Source organism: Bos javanicus, chromosome 3 (genome assembly GCF_032452875.1).
Source record: "Bos javanicus breed banteng chromosome 3, ARS-OSU_banteng_1.0, whole genome shotgun sequence".
In the NCBI taxonomy this organism is placed as follows: Eukaryota; Metazoa; Chordata; class Mammalia; order Artiodactyla; family Bovidae; genus Bos; species Bos javanicus.
The window spans coordinates 100,756,938-100,778,288 of record NC_083870.1 but is presented as its reverse complement, the minus strand read 5'-3'; the positions used below and the strand labels follow the sequence as shown (position 1 = coordinate 100,778,288).

General features: G+C 45.7%; 1 protein-coding gene across 1 annotated transcript; it reads left to right on the top strand.

Annotated features, from left to right (window-relative positions):
- The first annotated feature begins 8,881 nt into the window (after positions 1-8,881).
- AKR1A1 (aldo-keto reductase family 1 member A1) lies at positions 8,882-20,898 on the top strand. The gene is made up of 9 exons (XM_061413128.1): positions 8,882-9,264; positions 14,721-14,809; positions 17,804-17,923; positions 18,094-18,245; positions 18,848-19,043; positions 19,376-19,575; positions 19,824-19,896; positions 20,036-20,122; positions 20,744-20,898. Exons 2-9 carry the CDS (start codon positions 14,726-14,728, stop codon positions 20,807-20,809), a joined length of 978 nt encoding a protein of 325 aa, XP_061269112.1. The 5' UTR covers positions 8,882-9,264; positions 14,721-14,725; the 3' UTR covers positions 20,810-20,898.
- The last annotated feature ends 453 nt before the right edge of the window (positions 20,899-21,351 follow it).

Here is a 21,351-nt window from a genome sequence, read left to right as displayed (position 1 = left end):
CCTAGATTTAAGGTCTCCCTCTCCTTCCAAGAATTCTGACAGATAAGCGGTTCGCATCCAAGAGTTTGAGAGGCCCTGCTGAGGGCCTCGCTTCATGATCTTGTCTCAGGTTCCTTTCATCTAGATAAGGTATTTAGGCCCCTGCTTCTCCTGGCTACAAGTTTCCGGAGTGGCTTTTTATTGCTTTGATTTGCATAAGGCTCCTCAGTGAACTTGAACTTTGTTCTTGAATTCTCAGATAATCCAATCCAAAGTAAGCAGGAACTGCCAGTAAATTAGCCACTGGTATAGATAGACTCAGAAACTTGGAAAGAGTTCATTTCCTCATCCCTCTGACCTGACCACATTCCTCTCAGATTCTATTATAGACACTTGCCAAATGCTGAAATGCTCGGTGAAGCAGGGCTGAGAACTTGTCCCTCCCACCTAGTAGTCCAGAGTGGGGCACGCCATCCCCATTCCTAGGAGACCCCTCTTACTTTCCAACTCTTCATCTGTTTGAGCCTTGTCTCCCCTGCATTCCATGATGCTGCCTCTGTGCACCCATCTCGTGGTCTGCTTTCCACCTCTTTTACTTTAGCCCCTCTGAACTGTGAACCTTAAAGCCAGAGGACAAGTCTGATCCATTTTTGTGTCCTTCTTTGCACCTAGAAAAAGACTAGGTGCTATAGTCTGAATGTTTGCCTTTCTGCCTCTCCATTCTCGTTAATATGTTGAAATTCTAGTACCCAAGGTGATGTGGTAATTCCCATGGGGTATCTGGGAAGTGTGTAAGTCATGTGAGTGGAATGCCTTATAAAATAGGCTCTGGAGAGATCCCTTGCTGGTCTGCCATGTGAGGCATACAAGAAGTCTATGATCCACAAGAGGGCCCTTACCTGATCATGCTGGTCCCTGACCTTGGACTTCCATCCTCCATTGCTGGGAGCCAGCACAGGAGATCCCACCCGTGACAAGGTCATGCGGAGGAGACCTGAGAGGCAAGGCGGATCAGGACTCAAGGGGCTCCCCTGGACCTGCTCGAGCATCGACCCCGAAACCAAAGTCTGTCTGTCTACTGTTTACTATATTATGCCTTTCACCAACTCTTCTGACATTAACAGGGGGCTATCCCCGACCACCTTTCTCTGAAGAAAATCAACTTAGGGCTCTAGTTAATAAGTCTCCTGGGCTTGAAAGGAGTATTTCAATTCTAACCCCTCTGTTAGCATTTTAGCTTGCTTGGCAGGTTTATCCACACTCTTGCAACTAACACACATGATTGTTTACAACTTCCCAAACATGAAAGGCACAAAAAGCCTAAAGCATTCTAAAAGTCCTAATGGGCATAGAGCCCTTTGAGGGGTGAGAAATTATTAGATAATACTGATGGAGGGCTTCATTGTTGAGCCAATGTTTGCTGCCAAGTTTCCTTATCCCTTACCCATTGTGTGCCTGGGAGTGCATTAGTTAATATAGTTAGAATGTAGAAAAATAAGTAGTAGCCTTGATAATAGCAACATAAAACCTTTGAGTTAATAACTTCTTTCTTTGTTGTAACCCACTGCACCTTTGCTCCATAAAATGTAACTTTATTTAGTACTTTCTGAGGGTGACACTGATTGGAAAAATAAAGAAAAAACACTTTAAAGGAAAAACAAGTTTTCTGATTGACCAGCCTTTATCAGGAAAAGGTCATAAAATGTCAATAGGCCTCCGGGCCAGAAGATAATGTACATAATATAAGACACTTGCAAGTGGAAAGGTATGCAGAGAACATCCTGGTTTCAATAAGGGTTAAGCTGACTCTGCATGACTTTGTATCTTTCACTTCTGGAAATGTGTAACTCAGAGTATAAGAGCCCCTTTTGAAAATAAAGCTGCGGATCCCACTTCACCAGAGCTCTGGTCTCTGTGTCTTTCTTTCTCTTTCTCTCTCTCTCTCTTCTTTTTTCAGGCAGATTCCCTGGAATACAGAGGCTCTCTGAGTCTTTTTTGCCCGGGCTTCTAAGACCCAATCGAGAAGGTGCTCTGCATCTTCACCCCACAGAGAGGGCACCTGTGGCCTCTGTGGACAGGGCAAGTCCCGTGTCAGGGACTTTATTGGCTTTCTGTGTTAACCAAGGAACATCAGCCTCTTTCTCTCTCCCTTATTCTTTCTCTTTATTTTTATTTTGACCCTGGACCACCAGGTCCCAATCCATTATAAGACCCGTGTCATCTCTCTCTCTCCAACGCCGTCCTTCCTGAGGGTACCCTAGGATCCTGCTGGGGCTGGACCCCGGCACTCTATAATGGTTGGCAATAAATTTCTCCTGTTTGTAAATCACCCAGTCTGCCGTATCTGAAGCAGTCTGAAAACAGACTAAGATAGTAGTGCTTAGTAAATTCTCAGTAAATGTTAGCTAAAAGCATGATTCCTCCCATTATTCTCTCTCTTTTCATAGCTTTTCCACTTTCTTCCACTGGACCCTTCCCTTAGCACAAGTTCACGTTCAAATTCCCCATATTGTGAAAAACTCTCCCTCTATCTGCTTTTCTCTCAAGCCACTAATCCATCACTTTCCTTCCCTTCTTTATTTTCTTGAGAAGTCTGCCCTCTGATTTTCCACATCTTAATCTTCTCTTCACCCCTAAATCCAAGCCATCTGGCTCAGGATTAACCAACCATTCCACTGAGCCAGCTCTCCACAAAGTCACCAGTGATTTTCATGCCAATTGAATTCAAAAGTTTCTGCTGTGAAAATTAGAGAACATAAATGTAAAGAGTATGGCAGATAGTAGATGCTTAGTAAAATGGTAATTGTTTTTACCTGTCTTAGTTTCCCTAACATTACTCACTTCTGTTATCTCTTTTAAATCATTTTCCCCTCCTTCTCACCACTCATTGTAAAAGGTATATAGTTTTATCCTAGCCTGTTGCCCTGGAAAACCAAAGCTCAGGGCAAAATTTACATGCTAAGGCTTATTGTGATGTTCAATAAACAATATTCAGGGCAAAAATAAGGGAAAATCAGGAAGGAAGGGAAAGAAAAGTAAAGGTGGTGTGCTGCAGAGCTAGCCACAGATTTATAAGATACAGCTAATTGCTTAGTTATATAGGACTGAGAGATCATGTAAAATGCCTGTATCATGTCTAGGAATCATTTCTCAGGGAGAGGAAAAGAAAACTGCTGACTCTTCCCTTCTATCTTGCATGGGTCAACTTCCTTATACCATGTGTGTGTGCTAAGTCCCTTCAGTTACGTCCGACTCTGTGTGACCCTGTGGACTGTAGCTGGCCAAGCTCTTCTGTCCATGGGATTCTCTAGGCAAGAATACTGGAGTGGGTTGTCATGCCCTCTTCCAGGGGATCTTCCTGACCCAGGATCAAACCCACGTCTCTTGCGTCTCCTGCATTGGCCGGCAGGTTCTTTACCACTAACACCACCTGGGAAGCCCTGAATGAAACATTAACTGCCTTGTACTTCCAGATTATATCATGGATCCGCAAGGCAGTCTTGAGAGATTGATCTCAATCCATAGCAAGTGATTCAGCTTATTTTGGAAGTGGTGTTGAGTGAGATTTTCTGTGGATCTGGTTAAGTCAGATATGAGTGTCATAGCTGCTGCAGCTCCTGCTATAGGAGGTGCAATAAAGAAAGTACAGAAGTCTGGCCCACATACTTGGGGAAGCTGAAGCAGACTACTGCATCAGGAGATAGGCTCACTGTAATGACTAGCTCTCCACTGAGTGGAGAACAGGAAGCAGGTGGCTCCAAGTGAATCTGGAGAGGTATTCGACTGGATTCAATACAAGAGCTATGTTTCAAAAACTTGATAAACACAGAAGAAAGACAAAATAACCTCTTCATCCAGAAGTCAAAAGCAATGCTGCGGTTATTTTGGTATTGCAAAAGACTGGTATTTTCCAGTCTTTTTCCTTACACATATAGGTTTTTCTTTTTTTTTTAATTTGAAAGGATTTTCTTACTTTCTGATTGGAGTGTAACATATGGAAAGTGAACAGATTAAGTGTATAACTTGATAAATTTTCACAAATTCAATGTTTCTTTTTAAATTAAATCAAGAAATAGATAATTACTATCACCCCACAAGTTTCCCTTCTTGCCCATTTCCAGTCACTACGTCTCTAAGGGTAATCACTATCCTGACTTCTAACAAAATAGATTAGTTTGCACTGGTTTTATACTTTATAAAAATGAAATTATACAATATATATACACTTTCATGTCTGCTTTATTTCACTCAACAGTTAGTTTGGCAAATTTATTCTTGTTGAGTGTAGGAGTAGTTAATTCCTTTTCACTGTTGTATAATATTCTATTTCCAGCATTTCTATTTAGGACATTTTGGCTCTTTTTCTTTCATGCCATTGCATTCTTTTTTTTTTTTTTTTACTTGCAATATTTTTACTAAATTCATATTATATGAAAAAAGATTGCTAACACCATTTATATAATATGCATTTTGAGAGTAAACTCAGATAAAGAATTTTCTTTTTTTAATTAATGTATTTTTAATTGAAGGATAATTGCTTTATAGAATTTTGTTTTCTGTCAAACCTCAACATGAATCAGCCATAGGTATACATGTATCCTCTCCCTCTTGAACCTCCCTCGTGCCTCTCTCACCATCCCACCCCTCTAGGTTGATACAGAGCCCCTGTTTGAGTTTCCTGAGACATCCAGCAAATTCCCATTGGCTATCTATTTTACATATGGTAATGTAAGTTTCCATGTTACTCTCTCTATACATCTCACCCTCTCCTCCCCTCTTCCCATGTCCATAAGTCTGTTCTCTATTTGTGTTTTCCCATTGCTGCCCTGCAAATAAATCCTTCAGTACCATCTTTCTAGATTCCATATATGTGCATTCATATACGATATCTTTCTCTTTCTGACTTACTTCACTATGTAAAATAGGCTCTAGGTTCATCCACCTCTTCTGAGTCAGTTTGGGTTTATGGGAAGCTAAAGATTGTTTCTGATGGTCTTAGGGAAGGATTGTTCCTCACTCATTTGAGAGCTCTCAGAAGTTAGTTCTCTGAAGAATGTGGTAGTTGATATGAAGGCTAGAAGTGTCATAATCATTTGCCACCATGAGGAGGTCAACTTCAGGATGAAGATGTGAGACTGAAAAGCAGAAAGAAGAAATGGAGAGAAAATGGGATCCTGATGACACTGTTGAGCTGCTGGATCAAACCAGGCTTGAAGCCTATCTATGTAAGCTCATAATTTTCCTTTATTGTTGAAGCCAATTTAAATTAGGTTTTCTGTTAAGGGCAACATAGAGTCTTAACTTATCTATGGGTCAGTACAGGGAGCTTTGGGAACACAGAAGAGGGGCACATAACTCAGTCTGAGTCAATCAGGGTGAGAGAACTAATTCTTAGGTAGATTGTAAGGAGTCTGGGGCCCTCAATGAGGAAGGGGTCTGGGGCCCTCAAAGAGGAGAAAGGGGTCCAGGGTTCTTGAGGTAGAGAAAAGGACAAACATTTTTTCTACATTCTTTTGTCTTAATCACAGAAAATGTTTTTTCTTTATGCCCAGAGCTAATGGCTCAAAAGTATGTTTTTCCTCAAGCTCTGTACTAATGATTATATAATAAAAATATATCTTGCTCAAGGACATGTTTCTTCTTCTTAACAAGAACCTTCTGACTAATCTTGTTATTTTCAGAGGTATGTTGTGGGAGTGGGTCTGATAAGACCTTTCTATTGTCCTAATCTTGTTAATTTAACATGTATGTTGTTGGAGTGGGTCTGGTAAAAGTATATAAGGCCTTGATAAGACTAGCAAGTGGGGCATTCTCCATCCCCCTTCTGATATCTATTTCAGAAACTTTTTCTGTCCTTTTTCACTGTAATAAAACAAAAGCTCTGAGTAATCAAACCTTGTCCCCGATCCCGAAGCTGAATCTTCTTCTTCAGAGATCACAAATCTGACACAGTTTGCTGTAAGCTGTCAAGGGGAGGCTTCCTCAGTAAAGATGTTTTGGAAGTAGCGGATATTTAAAAGAAAGTGTGTTGTAGGTAGGAAGAGCATATGCAAAGATCCAAAGTGAGAGAAGACATGGTGTGTTTGGGAAACCATTCACCAACCTCACCATCCTCATATGTACTCAAGCTGGAAACCCAGGAGTCATTCCAGTGTTTTTGTTTTTATTAAACTATAGTTAATTTACAACGGTGCACCAATCTATGCTGTACAGCAAAGTGACTCAGTTATACTCATATGTACATTCTTTTTTTATATTCTTTTCCATTGTAGTTTATCATACAATATTGAATATAGTTCCCTGTGTTATAACAGAAACTTGTTTTTTAATGCATTCTAAATGTAACAGTTTGCATCTACCAACCCCAAACTCCCAGTCCATCTCTCTCCCTGCCCCCTTTCTCCTTGGCAACTACAAGTCTGTTCTGTTTTTTTTTTAATCTCCTACATCTAGTGGATCACATTACATCTAGTGCTGCCAATTATACTCCTAAATATTTCTAAAATGTGTCTCTACTCCATGATGAGAATGTGAGCTGCTGTCCTAAGACAGACTTTGGAAGAATACCCTCCATAGACAGAATTGTAGTCTATCTCAGAAGGTGAGGATGGTCCTGAAATATGGGAGTGGTTAGTTTTTATGGCTGGGTAATTTCATAGGCTAACAAGTAGGAGGGTTATTCCAACTATTTCAGGGGAGGGGGTGGAAATTTCCAGGAATTGGGCCATCACCCACTTCTGGCCTTTTACGGTCAGCCTTGAAACTGTCATGGTACCTGGGGGTGTGGATTTAATATATGTTAATACATTATAATGAATGTATAATGAGGCTCAAGGTTTACAGGAAGTTGAATCTTCCACAATCTTGGGCTTAATAGTTTCTAACCAGTTTTTGTTGCATCCTCAATGGCTATATCATTCTCCTAAAGGTTATGCCTTGACTCTTCCCTCTTATCTCAGTTCCTCTTACATTTTATACAATACCTGAATCATCTCAAAAAGATCTGAAAAAACATATTCACAGTTTAGTATAAAATCCTAATTTGACATTTCCTCTTTCCATCACCTTTTTTTGAATTACCTATGATTTACTTCTTCTCCTTGTAGCCTCTGATACTATTTTTACTTTCTTGTGTCTGTTAGAGTTCTTTAGTTGTAAGCAGCAAACACTGGCTTTATTTAACCAAAGAAAAATAATTTTTTGGAAGGCCATAGGAAAATTGCAGGATCAAAGGGAAGGCAGGGCATGGGACTGGCAGAAACCAGGTGACTTCAGGGAGGCTTCCCAGATGGCACTAGTGGTAAAGAACCTGCCTACCAATGCAGGAGACTTAAGAGATGCTGGTTCGATCCTTGGGTGGGGAAGATCCCCTGTAGGAGGGCATGGCAACCTATTCTAGTATTCTTGCCTGGGAAATTCCACAGGCAGCAAAGCCTGTTGGGCTACAGTCCATAATGTCTCAAAGAGTCAGACATGACTGAAGCAACTTAGCACACACACACAGGTGACTTTCAGTTCAGTTCAGTCACTCAGTTGTGTTTGACTCTGCAACCCCATGAACTGCAGCACACCAGGCCTCCCTGTCCATCACCAACTCCCAGAGTTTACCCAAACTCATGTCCATTGAGTCAGTGATGCCATCCAACCATCTCATCCTCTGTCGTCCCCTTCTCCTCCTGCCCTCAACCTTTCCCAGCATCAGGGTCTTTTCAAATGAGTCAGCTCTTTGCATCAGGTGGCCAAAGTATTGGAGTTTCAACTTCAACATCAGTCCTTCCAATGAACACTCAGGACTGATCTCCTTAGGATGGACTGGTTGGATCTCCTTGCAGTCCAAGGGACTCTTAAGAGTCTTCTCCAACACCATAGTTCAAAAGCATCAAGTCTTCGGTGCTCAGCTTTCTTTATAGTCCAACTCTCACATCCATACATGACCACTGGAAAAACCATAGCCTTGACTAGATGGACCTTTGTTGGCAAAGTAATGTCTCTGCTTTTGAATATGCTGTCTAGGTTGGTCAAAACTTTCCTTCCAAGGAGTAGGCGTCTTTTAATTTCATGGCTGCAGTCACTATCTGCAGTGATTTTGGAGCCCCAAAAGTGAAATGTTGGAGCCTTAGTTCATCAGGACGCCACTTCTACTGGAGAGACAGTGGGGAGTAATCTGGGGTATAAACAAATGATGGGGAAGAACTTCCCCTGTGGTCAGGTGGTTAAGAATCCACCTTCCAATGCTGGGAGCCAAAATTGGATCCCTGGTTTGTTAACTAAGCTCCCATATGCCTCACAGAGTGGCCTAGAAAGAAATAAGCTTAAAAAATGGTTAGAGTCGCGCTGGCAGAGTACAGAGGGGCAGGAAGGAGGTGAGGGAGAGAAAGAGCTACACCAGGACAAACCTGCTTCCTGCCCATTCTGCCAAGGAAAACATAAATTCAAGACACCTCTGAGTCCGAATGGCAAAGCTATTTCAAATCTCAGAACTGCAATTTAATAGCTATCTTACTCTGAACAAGGTAAAGCCTGCTAAGTCTGCACAATCTGTAAAGTGGGACGTGAATACCTTCCTCACGGGAGACTGACTGCAAGTGCGCTGGATGCTGATTACAATGAAAAAGAAAAAATCAGAGTTGAATGTTTAAGATTTGTGCATTGTTCTGTATGTATTAATGAATAAAAAAAATATTGACAGTCTAAAAGTTTAATTATGTTTTATTTGGTGGAGTGAGGGAACAGCCCACTGCAGAAGCCGTCACGAGGCCGCCGGATTCTCCCTCTGGCTGGAGAAAGAGCTGGGACCGCCCAGAGCAGCCTTACAGGCGGCGCGCGGTGCAGTGTGGGCCAGGCAGAGGCGCGGCCTAGTCCCGCCCTCGGGGCCGCCTACGTGATCCGAGGCGCGTGCATCTTTCACGCGGGAGTTCGCCAAACCAGCGGTGTGCAGTGTCCAAGCTCCACAGTAGGCCACGCTGTGTGGACCCACATTCCGCAGGATGCTCGTGGGCAATCCACTCATCACCATGGTGCAGCCTCCTAGCTCAGGCTTCCACTCCTCAGCTTCTTTCTGGAGGTAGGGGCGGGGTCCACCACGCGCGTGATGCTGAACGCCCGGCCCCCGCCACTCCTCTGGGAGGAGCTTCCTCATCACCGCCAGGCTTAAGTGCCTGCATCAAGCTTGGGCGGGTGTCTCCTGCTGCCCACCAATCCCGGAAGCTGAGGCTCACTTGGTGGCTAGCAGGGCACAGGACTGAGCTGGGAAGCCACACTACCCTGTTAACGCTCTGTACCGAGGTGAGTCTCTCCTCTGCTGCCCTGTTTCTTTGGCGCAGTGGAGATGGCCTCGAACCTTTACTCCACATGTGTCCGCCCCCATGTTTAGAGCGAATAGCAAATGCTCTGGAGGCGGCCAGACTTGGTTTCGGATTTGCGCTTCCTCTTATTCTTTAAATGATCTTGGATAAGTCCTCAGTTTCTCTGGCCCTCAGTTTTCTCAGCGGTAAAATCAGTTCCTACATCAGAATTGTAGCAAGAGTTAAGTGAGATAAAGCTCTTAAAAGCTACATGCACCGATTGTCAGTAAGTTTTGGTTGCCATCTTCCTTTTTTTGTTTGCCCACCGACACGGTTTTTCCCGGAAATCTGGCTTTCCTATAGAATCTGCGATTCCATAGGAATTATGAAATTAATAAAACCTGACGTGGCAAGAGGGGCGTGGGTTCGCTAGCTTTGGGACCTGCCTTGGGTTTGGGAAAGCCAGGGCATGTTTCTGTTTTGCCCGAGTGCTCTTTTCAGACTGAAATCTGAACCTTCACCGGATGGGGTTATTGTTAATTAACTCTTTCCTTCAGCCTGTCCATACTCAGGGCCGCACGACCTCCCTTAGAAGAGTCTTGAGGGTTCTGATCAGTCTTGTTACTGCCCCCCATATCTCAGATTTCTTATCTGTAATACAAGAGCAATGCCTAATGTAATCACTGGGATTTTTTTTTTTTTTTAATCGGAGATGGTAAAGTGCTTTGTTATTTTCCAGAGATCGTTGTTGCCAGGTTGTCTAAGAAGTAAAGGAAGAAAGTGATGGGGGCAGTGACTTTCTCAGATGCACCTCCAGCTGTCAAGATCTCCCCTGTTTGCCTGTGTGTGGGGTAGGGGAAATGGGCAGCAGGCACTGTAGCAGCTACCAGGTTAGATAAATGGCAGGCCCTGACCTTGAGGAGTGCTTAAATTTCTGAGGGAAAATGAGCACACAAATGCAGTGTTGTGCACAGCTGTCAGTACATGGGAGGAGCCAGAAATTTAAAGCTAGCTGAAGGGTGAGCTGCAGTTAGCCAGGCAAGGGTTGGACTTGTGCAGAAGGGAAGTGTGCAGAGGCCTGGAATCAAGTATGGTGGCTGCTTCTGCAGAGTCTGGAATATGTTGTCTTAAGTGAAGAGGTGGAGAGATGGGGGAGGTGGGAGCCAGGTTATAAAGGGTATTACTAAGGAGTCTGGACTTTACCCCTGTGGTAGGAGAGAACTACTGGAAGAGAGCCTGGGAGTCACATGGTCAGATTTGGGGACTGCTTTGTCAGGGAGAGGGGCCTCACTGGATCGGAGCAATCCCTGGTTCTGGGAAGGGTGGTCACAGCTGGAGCAGTGGCCCTGGAGGTGTGCTGGGTAAAGTGGCCTGGAGGATGGGCTGGGTAAAGATTTAAGGAGTATATATTTTAAAATTCTTTTCACATACATCAAGAAGTCCAGAGAGCGGTATTGCAGTCTTAGGTGTTACATTACAGTTTAGAGCAAACAGTATCTTTTTAAAAATATTTACAAGTATTACAGGATTTTTAACCCAGCCAGATAGACCAAATCTTGGCCACTGTTTCATATTTAAGGTGGCTTTCTGTGCTGGCGTCTTCAAAGTTCAGAAGCTATATTCCCCTTCCCACTACCTGTCAAAACCCTAATCTTATAATACTCAGAAATGCCTCAAACAAACTGAAATACTTTAGATGGCTTTTGTAAGACCCCCCCATGGATTATACTGTGATTGGATTTGTAAGACCCCCCATGGATTATACTGTGTTGTCTGGTTTGCTTTCACACTTGTCATCCAGGGCCTTGAGTCCTGGGGAGACAGAGTATATAGAACAAAGAACATGGTCAGGCGCTGTGCAGAGGGCTTTAGGCATAATATCTCTTCAGAATGGAGGAACTGAGATTCAACCCCAGGTCTGTGCAACTCCAGAACTTAAACTATTTCCTCGTGCTCTGTTGCTGGATTTGATAAATTTAGTTCTGGACATGTTAAGTCTCATACCTGTAGGATATACTGGTGGAACTGTCCAGAGGGAGGTGAATATATAGAACTGGGGTGGGAAGAATTAGTGATTAAAATCATCACTGAAGCTTGACTAGGGAGCGAGAAGGGATTGAGGACAGAACCCTGAGGGACACCAATATTTTTTGTGGGGGAAGATGGCAGAGAGGGAAGGCCTATGCAGCCAGGGAACACTCATGTGAAGACTGCTTCTTCTTCCTGTGTTTTCAAGTTTCTTGCATCCTGGCAGCAACTACAGAGCCCTTCTCTGAGAAGGGAAGATTAAGCCCCAGAGAGGAGGAACCTAGGCACTGACTTGGGATTAATAAAACCTGAGTCCTGATACTACCCTCACCCGCCCCCCTATACACTCAGCTTCTCTCTCTTTTCCACCTTGAACCTCTCCCAAGATAACATGGGGGTGTCTGAATGCTGCTAGAGGTCCAGCTAGGCAGATGCTGACAAGCTCAGAGCCTTTTAACACAGGGCTAGGTTGAAAGGCTGATGCATAGGTAGAAGATAAGGAAGTCAGGAGCCGGCAGAGGATGACTTCCTGTCCTCTGATAGAGAAAAACATCTATCTTCTGCCTTCCATCTGTCCTTTGGAGCGTTTGTTCTTTGAAGATCTGTGTTTACTGTTTCTGCCTCTGATCCCTGCCCCCCAAGCCTTAGCCTTTTTGGTTTTCAGTTTCACCAGCAAAAGAAAGGGGAGAGGCAAGCTTCAGGTTTCTTCTTCCTTTTCCCCCAGGCCAGGTTTTTGTTCACACTCTCAGCCCAGGTGTGATTTCAGAGCCAACCCTTGTATTCTGAGAAATCTGGCAGAGGCCAACAGGTCACAGGTTGAAGATCAAGCCCAGGAAACCAGCCATTGTCCCTGGTAGCAGCTGGCAAGCTAGTTCCTTCTGTGAGGTACAGACATGTTTGCCTGATTCTGGGCAGTTTGTGTCCCTGAGAAGTTTGGTAACAAAAAGGATTGCTCTCAGTGGTCCATGGTTTGCTGCCCAAATTGAACTGTTTTCATTTTAGCAGAAAGGATGGTCTCCAAAATGTTGTGTGTGTATGTGTGTGTGTATGCGCGCGTGTGCGTGCTTAGTCAGGTCCGACTCTTTGCTACCCCGTGGACTGTAGCCCACCAGGCTCCTCTGTCCATGGAATTTTCCAGGCAAGAATACTGGAATGGTTTGCCATTTCCTACTCCAGGGGATTTTCCTGACCCAGGGATCAAACCCGTGGTTCTTGTGTTTCCTGCATTGGTAGGTGGCAGTTCTTTCCCACTGAGCCACCTGGGAAGCCCACTAGACTATAATATTCTTCCTGGTAGTCCAGTGGTTAAGACTCTGCACTTTCCCTGCAGAGGGTGCAAGTGGGTGTGGGTTCGATCCCTTGTCAGAGAACAAAGATCCCGTGTGCCATGAGGCAAAAATAAATAAATAAAGTAATAACCTTAAAAAAAATTCTTCCTGAGTCAGAAATGTTAAGGACAGTGTTGGTGTGTCAGTTATACTTGCAACTTATCCAGTTACCTACTCTACCATAATATTCTTATGTCCTTTCTGAACTTGGAAACAAAGGTTGTGATAATAAAAGTACTGACCAGCAATGAACTCAATCCTGAGAGTGATAGTTACAGTACTGATGAGAGCAGGGGAAAAGGATGTTTCTATATTATTGATTCTTGGGGTGAGCCCTCTTTCTCCTTTCCCTTGGATAAATCCTATTCATCAAAGCTCGATTCAAATGTCACCTCCAAGAAGCCATCCCAGCCAGGTCACTTTTTTCTTGTAGCCCTTGTGCAGGTTTTGGTCCCGTCTTGTGGGTTGTGATATCCTCTGTCCTCTCCTGACCAGACCATGAACTCCCAGAGAGCAAGAACTATTTGAATATGTGTGTCTCTTGTGTCTAGCATAAGACCATGCATCATCTGCTGACTGAATGAGTGTTCTCAGGCCACTGGAGACTTCTGATTTTCATAGCTTTCCAAATAGGGTTGTTGCAGTTACCACGTGCTTTGTTCAGTTGGAAATTTTCAGATATCTGTGATTTACTGCTTTCCACTGCACTGAAGTCATGTGTCTGGTTCCTCTTCCTGGAAAGCTTCTTTTACTCTTTTTAAAAAAAAAAAAAGTATTTATTTTTGGCTGCACTGGGTCTTTGTTGCTTTGCACAGGCTTTCTTTAGTTTGGGCTAGTGGAATCTACTCTTTGTTGCAGTGCTTGGGCTTCCCATTGAGGTGGCTTCCCTTGTTGCAGGGCACAGGTTCTAGGCAGCAGAGCTTCAGTTGTTGAAGTATCTGGGCTCTGGATCTGAGGCTCAGTAGTTACTCCGGGGCATGTGAAATTTTCCCAGACCAGGGATTGAACCAGTGTCTCCTGCACTGGCAGGTGGATTCTCATCCATTGCACCACCAGGGAAGTCCTTCTCTTTACTCTTGGGACAATCCAACTCATTCTTAAAAACTAGTGTTGGGAATTCCCTAGTGCTCCAGTGGCAAAGACTCTGCACTCCCAATGCAGAGGGCCTGGGTTCAATCCCTGGTCAGGGAAATTGATCCCACATGCTGCAAATAAGAGTTATGCTGCGGCTAAAAGATCCTGCATGCCACAGCTAAAGATCTCGCATGCTGCAATGAAGATTGAAGATCCTGTGTGCTGCAACTAAGACCCAGTGCAGCCGAATAAATAAATATTAAAAAAAAAAGACAATGTCATTATTCTCTTGTCCTTGCCCTACAGAAGTCACTTGCTCTTCTGTGACACAGTGTACATGTGTCTTCTGTGAGGCATAGCATATGTAGTTTATTGGTCTGTGTTCTCTTGCCTTTTCCTGCCTTTTCTATCAGTTCCTTTTTGAATTGTTGACTCTCTCTGTCACTTAGCTGTTGATTTGGGGCAAATATCTTTATCTCTCTGAGCCTGTTTTTTTTTTTTTTTTTTAATCTAAAAAATAAGATACTTCCCTTGTAAGAGACCACTCAGGCCTGGTAGCCTGGCTGATCAGACCTCTGAGAGGGACTCAGTCTCTGTAGTGCTAACAGTCTCCTGGAACATTCATCCTTCGATTCTGAGCCTGTCACCTGGTCTCCCTTTGTCTCATAAAGGCCTTTGCTTATCTTACACTGGCTTGAGACCTCATGTAGTCAAGGTTGAGTACTTCTGGGGAGCCACCTCGCCTTTGTTTTTAGGTTTAAGAGCTCTTTAACCAGACCCTTAGCCTGGTGAAAGGAAGGGCAGCCAGACTGGTGGTCCTGTTAGTGTTTGTCTGGGAGTTACTGGCTTTGGTTGGTTCTGGCCGCCCTGTCTCAGCTGCCTTTGCTCCCAGGCATATACACATGACCCAGTGTCTGTTCTCCTGTCATCTCTGTGCCCCCTTCCTCCCATGTTTTACAGGATCCTTGACCAGTCGCCCCAACAGCAGCACTGACCCTCACACCATTTTCTTCCATCTGTGTTTCAGGGGCAATGGCGGCTTCCTGTATCCTCTTACACACTGGGCAGAAGATGCCCCTGATTGGACTGGGTACCTGGAAGAGCGACCCTGGCCAGGTGAGGGATGGGGGCAGAAGGGGGTTCTTGCCTGTCTTCTAGGGAAAAGGCACTGTTTGGGAGAGGGTCCTTGTGTTTTCTCTATCACCCCCATCCCTATACTTCACATCTAGTAGGGATAAGCCTGGAGGGCGGTGGGAAGAAACAAGGGAAGAAGGAACCCATAGTGAGCTCTTGGTTTCCCCAACTGATCCAGAGCAGTGGTAAGGGGCCCAGCAGGGCCTCAAGCATAGGAAGGAGCCTGTTCCCTGATGATATGTGCTGAGTGCTGTGGAGATGTGGCACTCCTTTGTGCCTGACCCTGGGCTGACCCCAAGGTGCCGTTTATCACCCTGTGCTGTGATCGTGTCTTCCGTTCCACATTTGGTTCCTTACACACAGCAGGTTGTTGTTGTTCAGCTGCTGAGTCCTGTCCGACGCTTTGCAACCTCTTGGACTGCAGCACACCAGGCTTTCCTGTACTTCACCATCTCCTTGAGCTTGCTCAGACTCATGTCCATTGAATCGGTGATGCCATCCAACCATCTCATCCTCTGTCGTCACCTTCTCCTCCTGCCATTCCAGTATCAGGGTCTTTTCCAGTGAGTCGGCTCTTTGCATCAGGTGGCCAAATTATTTGAACTTCAGCCTCAGCATCAGTCCCTCCAATGAATATTCAGGATTGATTTCCTTTAGAATTGACTGATTTGGTCTCCTTGCAGCCCAAGAGACTCTCAGGAGTCTTCTCCAACACCACAGTTCAAAAGCATCAATTCTTCAGTGTTGAGCCTTCTTTATGGTCCAACTCACATCCAAACATGACTACTGGAAAAACCATAGCTTTGACTAGACGGACCTTTGTTGGCAAAGTAATGTCTCTGCTTTTTAGTACACTGTCTAGGTTGTTATAGCTGTTCTTCCAAGGAGCAAGCGTCTTTTAGTTTCATGGCTGCAGTCACCATCTGCAGTGATTTTAGAGCCCAAGAAAATAAAGTCTGTCACTATTTCCATTGTTTTCCCATCTATTTGCCATGAAGTAATGAGACTGAATGCCATGATCTTAGTTTTTTGAATGTTGAGTTTTAAGCCAACTTTTTCACTCTCCTCTTTCACCTTCATCAAGAGGCTGTTTAGTTCCTCTTCACTTTCTCCCTTAAGGGTGGTGTCATCTGCATTATTGATATTTCTCCTGGCAATCTTGATTCTGGCTTGTGCTTCATCCAGCCGGGCATTTTGCATGAGGTTCTCTGTATATAAGTTAAATAAGCATGGTGACAATATACATCCTGATACATGTGACAATATGCAGCCTGATACAGGGTGACAATATATAGCCAGATACACACAGCAGGTATCAGGGTTAAAGAACAACTTGGTCAACTGTTTATACCAAAGGTCAGCAGACTGTTTCTTAAAGGACAAGGTGGTTAATAATTTAGATTTTGTCAGACAACTTGCAAAATGCAGGTGGTTATGTACTTATATAACTATTTAAAAATATAAAACTTGTTCTTAGCTCAAGGGCTGAAAAAAAAAAACAAACAAAAGCCAGCTGCTAGCTGGAGTTTAGTAACCCCTGCTGTAGACCTTCCAGCCCAGGAGAGCCTGGGAATGAAAACTTGCTTTCCTAGATGGACACAGGTAGAGACTCAGCTCCCACCCGGGGTGGAGCAGCTCCCACCTGGGTGTTCCTTGTTCTTGGAATCTGAGTCAGAGTTGAGAGAAGTTTGGGAGGAACTCTGGCAGGGACAGTGGCCTCTTCTGTCTGGGATTTAGGCTGGGATGGGTGGCGTGGTTGAATGAACTCTGTCTGCCTTTTCTCCCTTTGCTTTCCTTCCTACAGCTGCCTAGAGTCTGGTGCTGTAGGCGGGCACTGACACCGCCTGGGACAAGTCCAGGAGCTAGGCGAAGGCTGGGGGTGGAGGCCAGAGCCAGGGCCAAGATGGGTTAGGGATGGAGGGGTGGGAAATGGGATGGAGCAGGGTCGGTGAGAAGGGCACATGTCTGGATAGTAACAACTGCACCTAAGTGGGGATCTTGAGTTGCAGGGGGCCTAACACCCTTGGGTCTGCTCCTAATGCCATGTTTCTAGTCTGGTTTTTAACAAATTGACCCATCAACCTCCTTGGTGCCTGCTTTATTCTCTTCTGGTGGGGGCCTCTGGGCCCAGCTTCAATCTCACTTTTCCACCTTCCTTAGTTTTCTGTTCTCCCCCCCTCACCTCTTCTGCTTGTCTGAGCCATGGTCTACATGGCTTCCCCTTTAAATATATACATATATTTAAAATGGAATTTAGATTTATATATATATGTGATTTTTTTATTTACATTTTTTTGGCTGCACTGGGTCTTTGCTGCACACAGACTGTCTCTAGTTGCAGTGCAGTGAGCGGGGACTGCTCTCTACTTATGGTGCATGGGCTTCTCTTATTGTGCAGCATGGGCTCTAGTCTCCCCAGCTCAGTAGCTGCAGTGCACAGGCTTAGTTGCTCCATGGCATGTAGAATCTTCCTGGACCAGGGGTGGAACCCATGTCCCCTGCTTTGGCAGGTGGATTCTTAACCACTGGACCACCGGGGAAGTCCCCACATGGCTTCTAAGGATCTGTTTCCATGTGGTCTTGCTTTAGGAACTACTTACCTGTGTATCACGCTTCCCTAACCAGCTCTTCAGGGTTGGGACCTATCTCCATGACTGTACTTCTACTTTCTGTCCTATCAATGTATCCATCCATCTTCTGAGCATGTAGCAGGGAACATAGTTTTTGCTGGGCCCTGCTGAGATTGCTTGGATAGGAAGGAACCTTGGAAGTTAGTGGTGAGGAGGAAAAAGGGTTTGGGGTCTTCACAGAGACTTCTGATCCCCAAGACTGGAGCCGTCTTCTATCTTCTCACTTCCACCGTGTGGATGACTACAGTGGTAAATTCCTGCCCCCTCACCCCATCAGTGACCCTCAGGAGGGCAGTTTCTGGTCCAGGCCAACAGAGTTAAAACTTTTGCTTTTCTCACCTGGCAGGTTAAAGCAGCTATTAAGTATGCCCTGAGTGTAGGCTACCGTCACATTGACTGTGCTGCCATCTATGGCAATGAGACTGAAATCGGGGAAGCCCTGAAGGAGAATGTGGGACCTGGCAAGGTGAGGACTGGGGCTACAGAGAGGTGGGGTGAGAAGACTCAGAGGCTGGGGCTAAGGGCTGACTAGAGGGATCTGGCATCAGCTTCCTTCTAGTTCTTCTCCCAAAGGTGAGGGTGGGAAAGACTGGGTGCCCTTGGCTCTTCTGACTGTGGACTCTGTCCCCTGTACAGTTGGTGCCTCGGGAGGAGCTCTTTGTGACTTCCAAGCTGTGGAACACAAAGCACCACCCCGAGGATGTGGAGCCTGCCCTCCGGAAGACACTTGCTGACCTGCAGCTGGAGTATCTGGACCTGTACCTGATGCACTGGCCTTACGCCTTTGAGTGAGCCTTGCCAGGGTCTTCATCTAGGAATCAGGGGTTGGGGGAGTCATGTTAGTAACTTTTTGTAAGTTATAGGAGCAGAGCAAGAGAAGAGCACTCAGTCTTTTCTGCTACAGTCTAGTTACAGAAAAAAGGAGTGCCACTTCACACGGCATGTATCCTAGGGTGTATACGGATGAGTCCTCCTGCTGCCTTTATACACTGGGGAAATGTTCTAGCTTTTGCTGCGCTTAGCCTTGGGGTTGCAGTAGAGTAAGCTCCCACAGAGGGTGTGGGAGGAGACGACCATAGCTCCATGCTGTGTACTTGAAGAAGGCTGTAGGAGCCTACAGTGCAGTTTCCCAAGGTGGGGCAGAGGGAGTTAAGGATGACTTCCCAGAGGGGAGGGGATATAATCTGTGTCTAGGAAGAAGGGAGAGGGGATGGGCATTCCATATGGAGTTAACACTTGGATCATGACCTGGAAAGGTGAAAAACCATGCTTGTTTCTCATTCTTGGCCCTCTACCCTTTCTGGGCTTCGACTGTGGGATGTAGAATGGCTGGACGGGTAGGTAGACAGGAGCCTACATGCCCATACCTGGGGGGCTGTGTCTCACTCAGGCGGGGAGACAGCCCCTTCCCTAAGAATGCTGATGGGACTATACGCTATGACTCCACCCACTACAAGGAGACCTGGAGGGCTCTGGAGGCACTCGTGGCTAAGGGGCTGGTGCGGGCTCTGGGCCTGTCCAACTTCAACAGTCGGCAGATTGACGATGTGCTCAGCGTGGCCTCTGTACGCCCAGCTGTCCTGCAGGTGAGCACAGCAAAGCAGATCAGTTGGTTTGGGGATGGTATGCATGTATGTGTGTGTGTGTGCGTGCGTGTGTGTAAATGAACATGAGTGAGCAGATGATGAGTTTACTTCAGGAAATAGCTAGAAAGTTGTCAGAAGCGTTGGTGCAGAAATCCTCCGAAGTGTGGGAAGAGAATGAAATAGACAATGGAAAACTGTCTAGAGAGTGAGAAAAGCAGCGTGAGGGGAACTGGGGGTCAGCAATTCAGGGTTGGTCAGAATGTGTGTGTCCGGGTGGGGCCACCACAAGCCAGCTGCGGCCACCCCTGGTGATAGGTTGTTTCTTGGTTTAGGTGGAATGCCACCCATACCTGGCTCAGAATGAGCTGATTGCCCACTGCCAAGCACGAAACCTGGAGGTGACTGCTTATAGCCCTCTGGGCTCCTCTGATCGTGCGTGGCGTGATCCTGAGGAGCCTGTCCTGCTTAAGGAGCCAGTGGTCCTGGCACTGGCAGAAAAGCATGGTCGATCTCCAGCTCAGATCTTGCTCAGGTATGAGCAGTCTTAGGGAAAGACAGTCAGGTTAGGGAGAGGGCTCCTGGGCTGGGAGGCACGGGTTGAGGGGTTCCAAATGCCTGAATGAGGCTGAGAATCTTGCCGTGTCATCTTGGGAGAGGCCATTCTGAGGCTCGTTCCCTCTTCCAGTGGGGCTTGGGGCTCTAGGAGCTCAGAGAAGGCTGCATGGAGGACAAAATGCTCATGAGTAGTGACTGTTTCGTTTACTTCCGTCTCCCACCTAGGTGGCAGGTCCAGCGGAAAGTGAGCTGCATCCCCAAGAGTGTCACGCCTTCCCGTATCCTTGAGAACATCCAGGTACTTGATGTGTCTGTCCTGTCTTCTTTAGCCCATTGGGACACAGTCTGACCCTGACTCTGGCTAAGAAGGCAGTGATCTGGAACCCCAACTTCCACTCACAAAAGTGGCTTACCTGACCCCCGCCTTCCATTCCCAGGTGTTTGACTTCACCTTTAGCCCAGAGGAGATGAAGCAGCTGGATGCCCTGAATAAAAATTTGCGATTCATTGTGCCCATGCTTACGGTGAGTGTGTATCACCCCCCAGAATCAGGGAATCTGAGATTCGGGGCAGGATTCTGGCCTAAGTCTGGCCTCCATATTGCTGAGTAGAGGCTTGGCAGGATGGTATTGTTGGTAGGATTGCTGTCCTGGACACAGTGGGCTGTTTTTTATTTATTGAGCTCCCAGAAGGAATCTGGTTCAGGGATAAGGCATTTAGCCTGTGAGTTCCAGTCCTGACTCTCAATACCTTGTAACCTAGAGCAAGTGATTTAACTTCTCTAAGCTTTAGCTTCCTTTGTGTAAAATGATCCCAGTTCCTGACACGTAACAATTTCTCAGTGTAAATGGGGCGTTCTCAACCTTGTTAGAAAGAGAAATAAATAGTTCCTTATCCCAGCTGAAACTGTAAACTCTTGGGGATAGAGTCAGCCATGTACCAGGCTGTGGGTTTGGTGCTGGAATGCTGTTGGTACTGTGGCATTCTCTGAGTCTAGGTCCCTGTCACTGACATCTGTCATAGTGCTGTACACAGGTGAGGCTGTTCAGGAAGATTCTTGGGAAAAGATGTCCTGGAACTAGGAGGACGGGCAGGATGCGGGAATGTCAACTCCTGCTAATGGAGTCATCTGTCTGTCTTTCCAGGTGGATGGGAAGAGGGTCCCAAGAGATGCAGGGCACCCTCTGTACCCCTTCAATGACCCATATTGAGACCACAGCTTCCTGGCTTCCTTTTCATCTCTCTGCTGTAAGGTCCTGCTGTCTACAGAAAGGAGTTAATAAAGCCCTTGGAGTATCCATCCATGCTACTCGCTTGTCTTATTGTCTGGTCAGACTTGGTATGGAAATTGTTTCTCTTTGGGATGCTGGGTGTTACCTGCCCTGAGCCCAAACCCCCTTATTTTCTTGGTTCTGGAGAAACAAGCATGTAGCTGAAGTCCATTTCCACTTTCATCAGATCAGATCAGATCAGTCGCTCAGTCATGTCCAACTCTTTGTGACCCCATGAACCACAGCATGCCAGGCCTCCCTGTCCATCACCAACTCCCGGAGTCCACCTAAACCTATGTCCATTGTGTCGGTGATACCATCCAACCATCTCATCCTCCGTTGTCCCCTTCTCCTCCTGCCCTCAACCTTTCCCAGCATCAGGGCCTTTTCAAATGAGTCAGCTCTTCCTATCAGTGGCCACAGTACTGGAGTTTCAGCTTCAACATCAGGCCCTCCAATGAACACCCAAGACTGATCTCCTT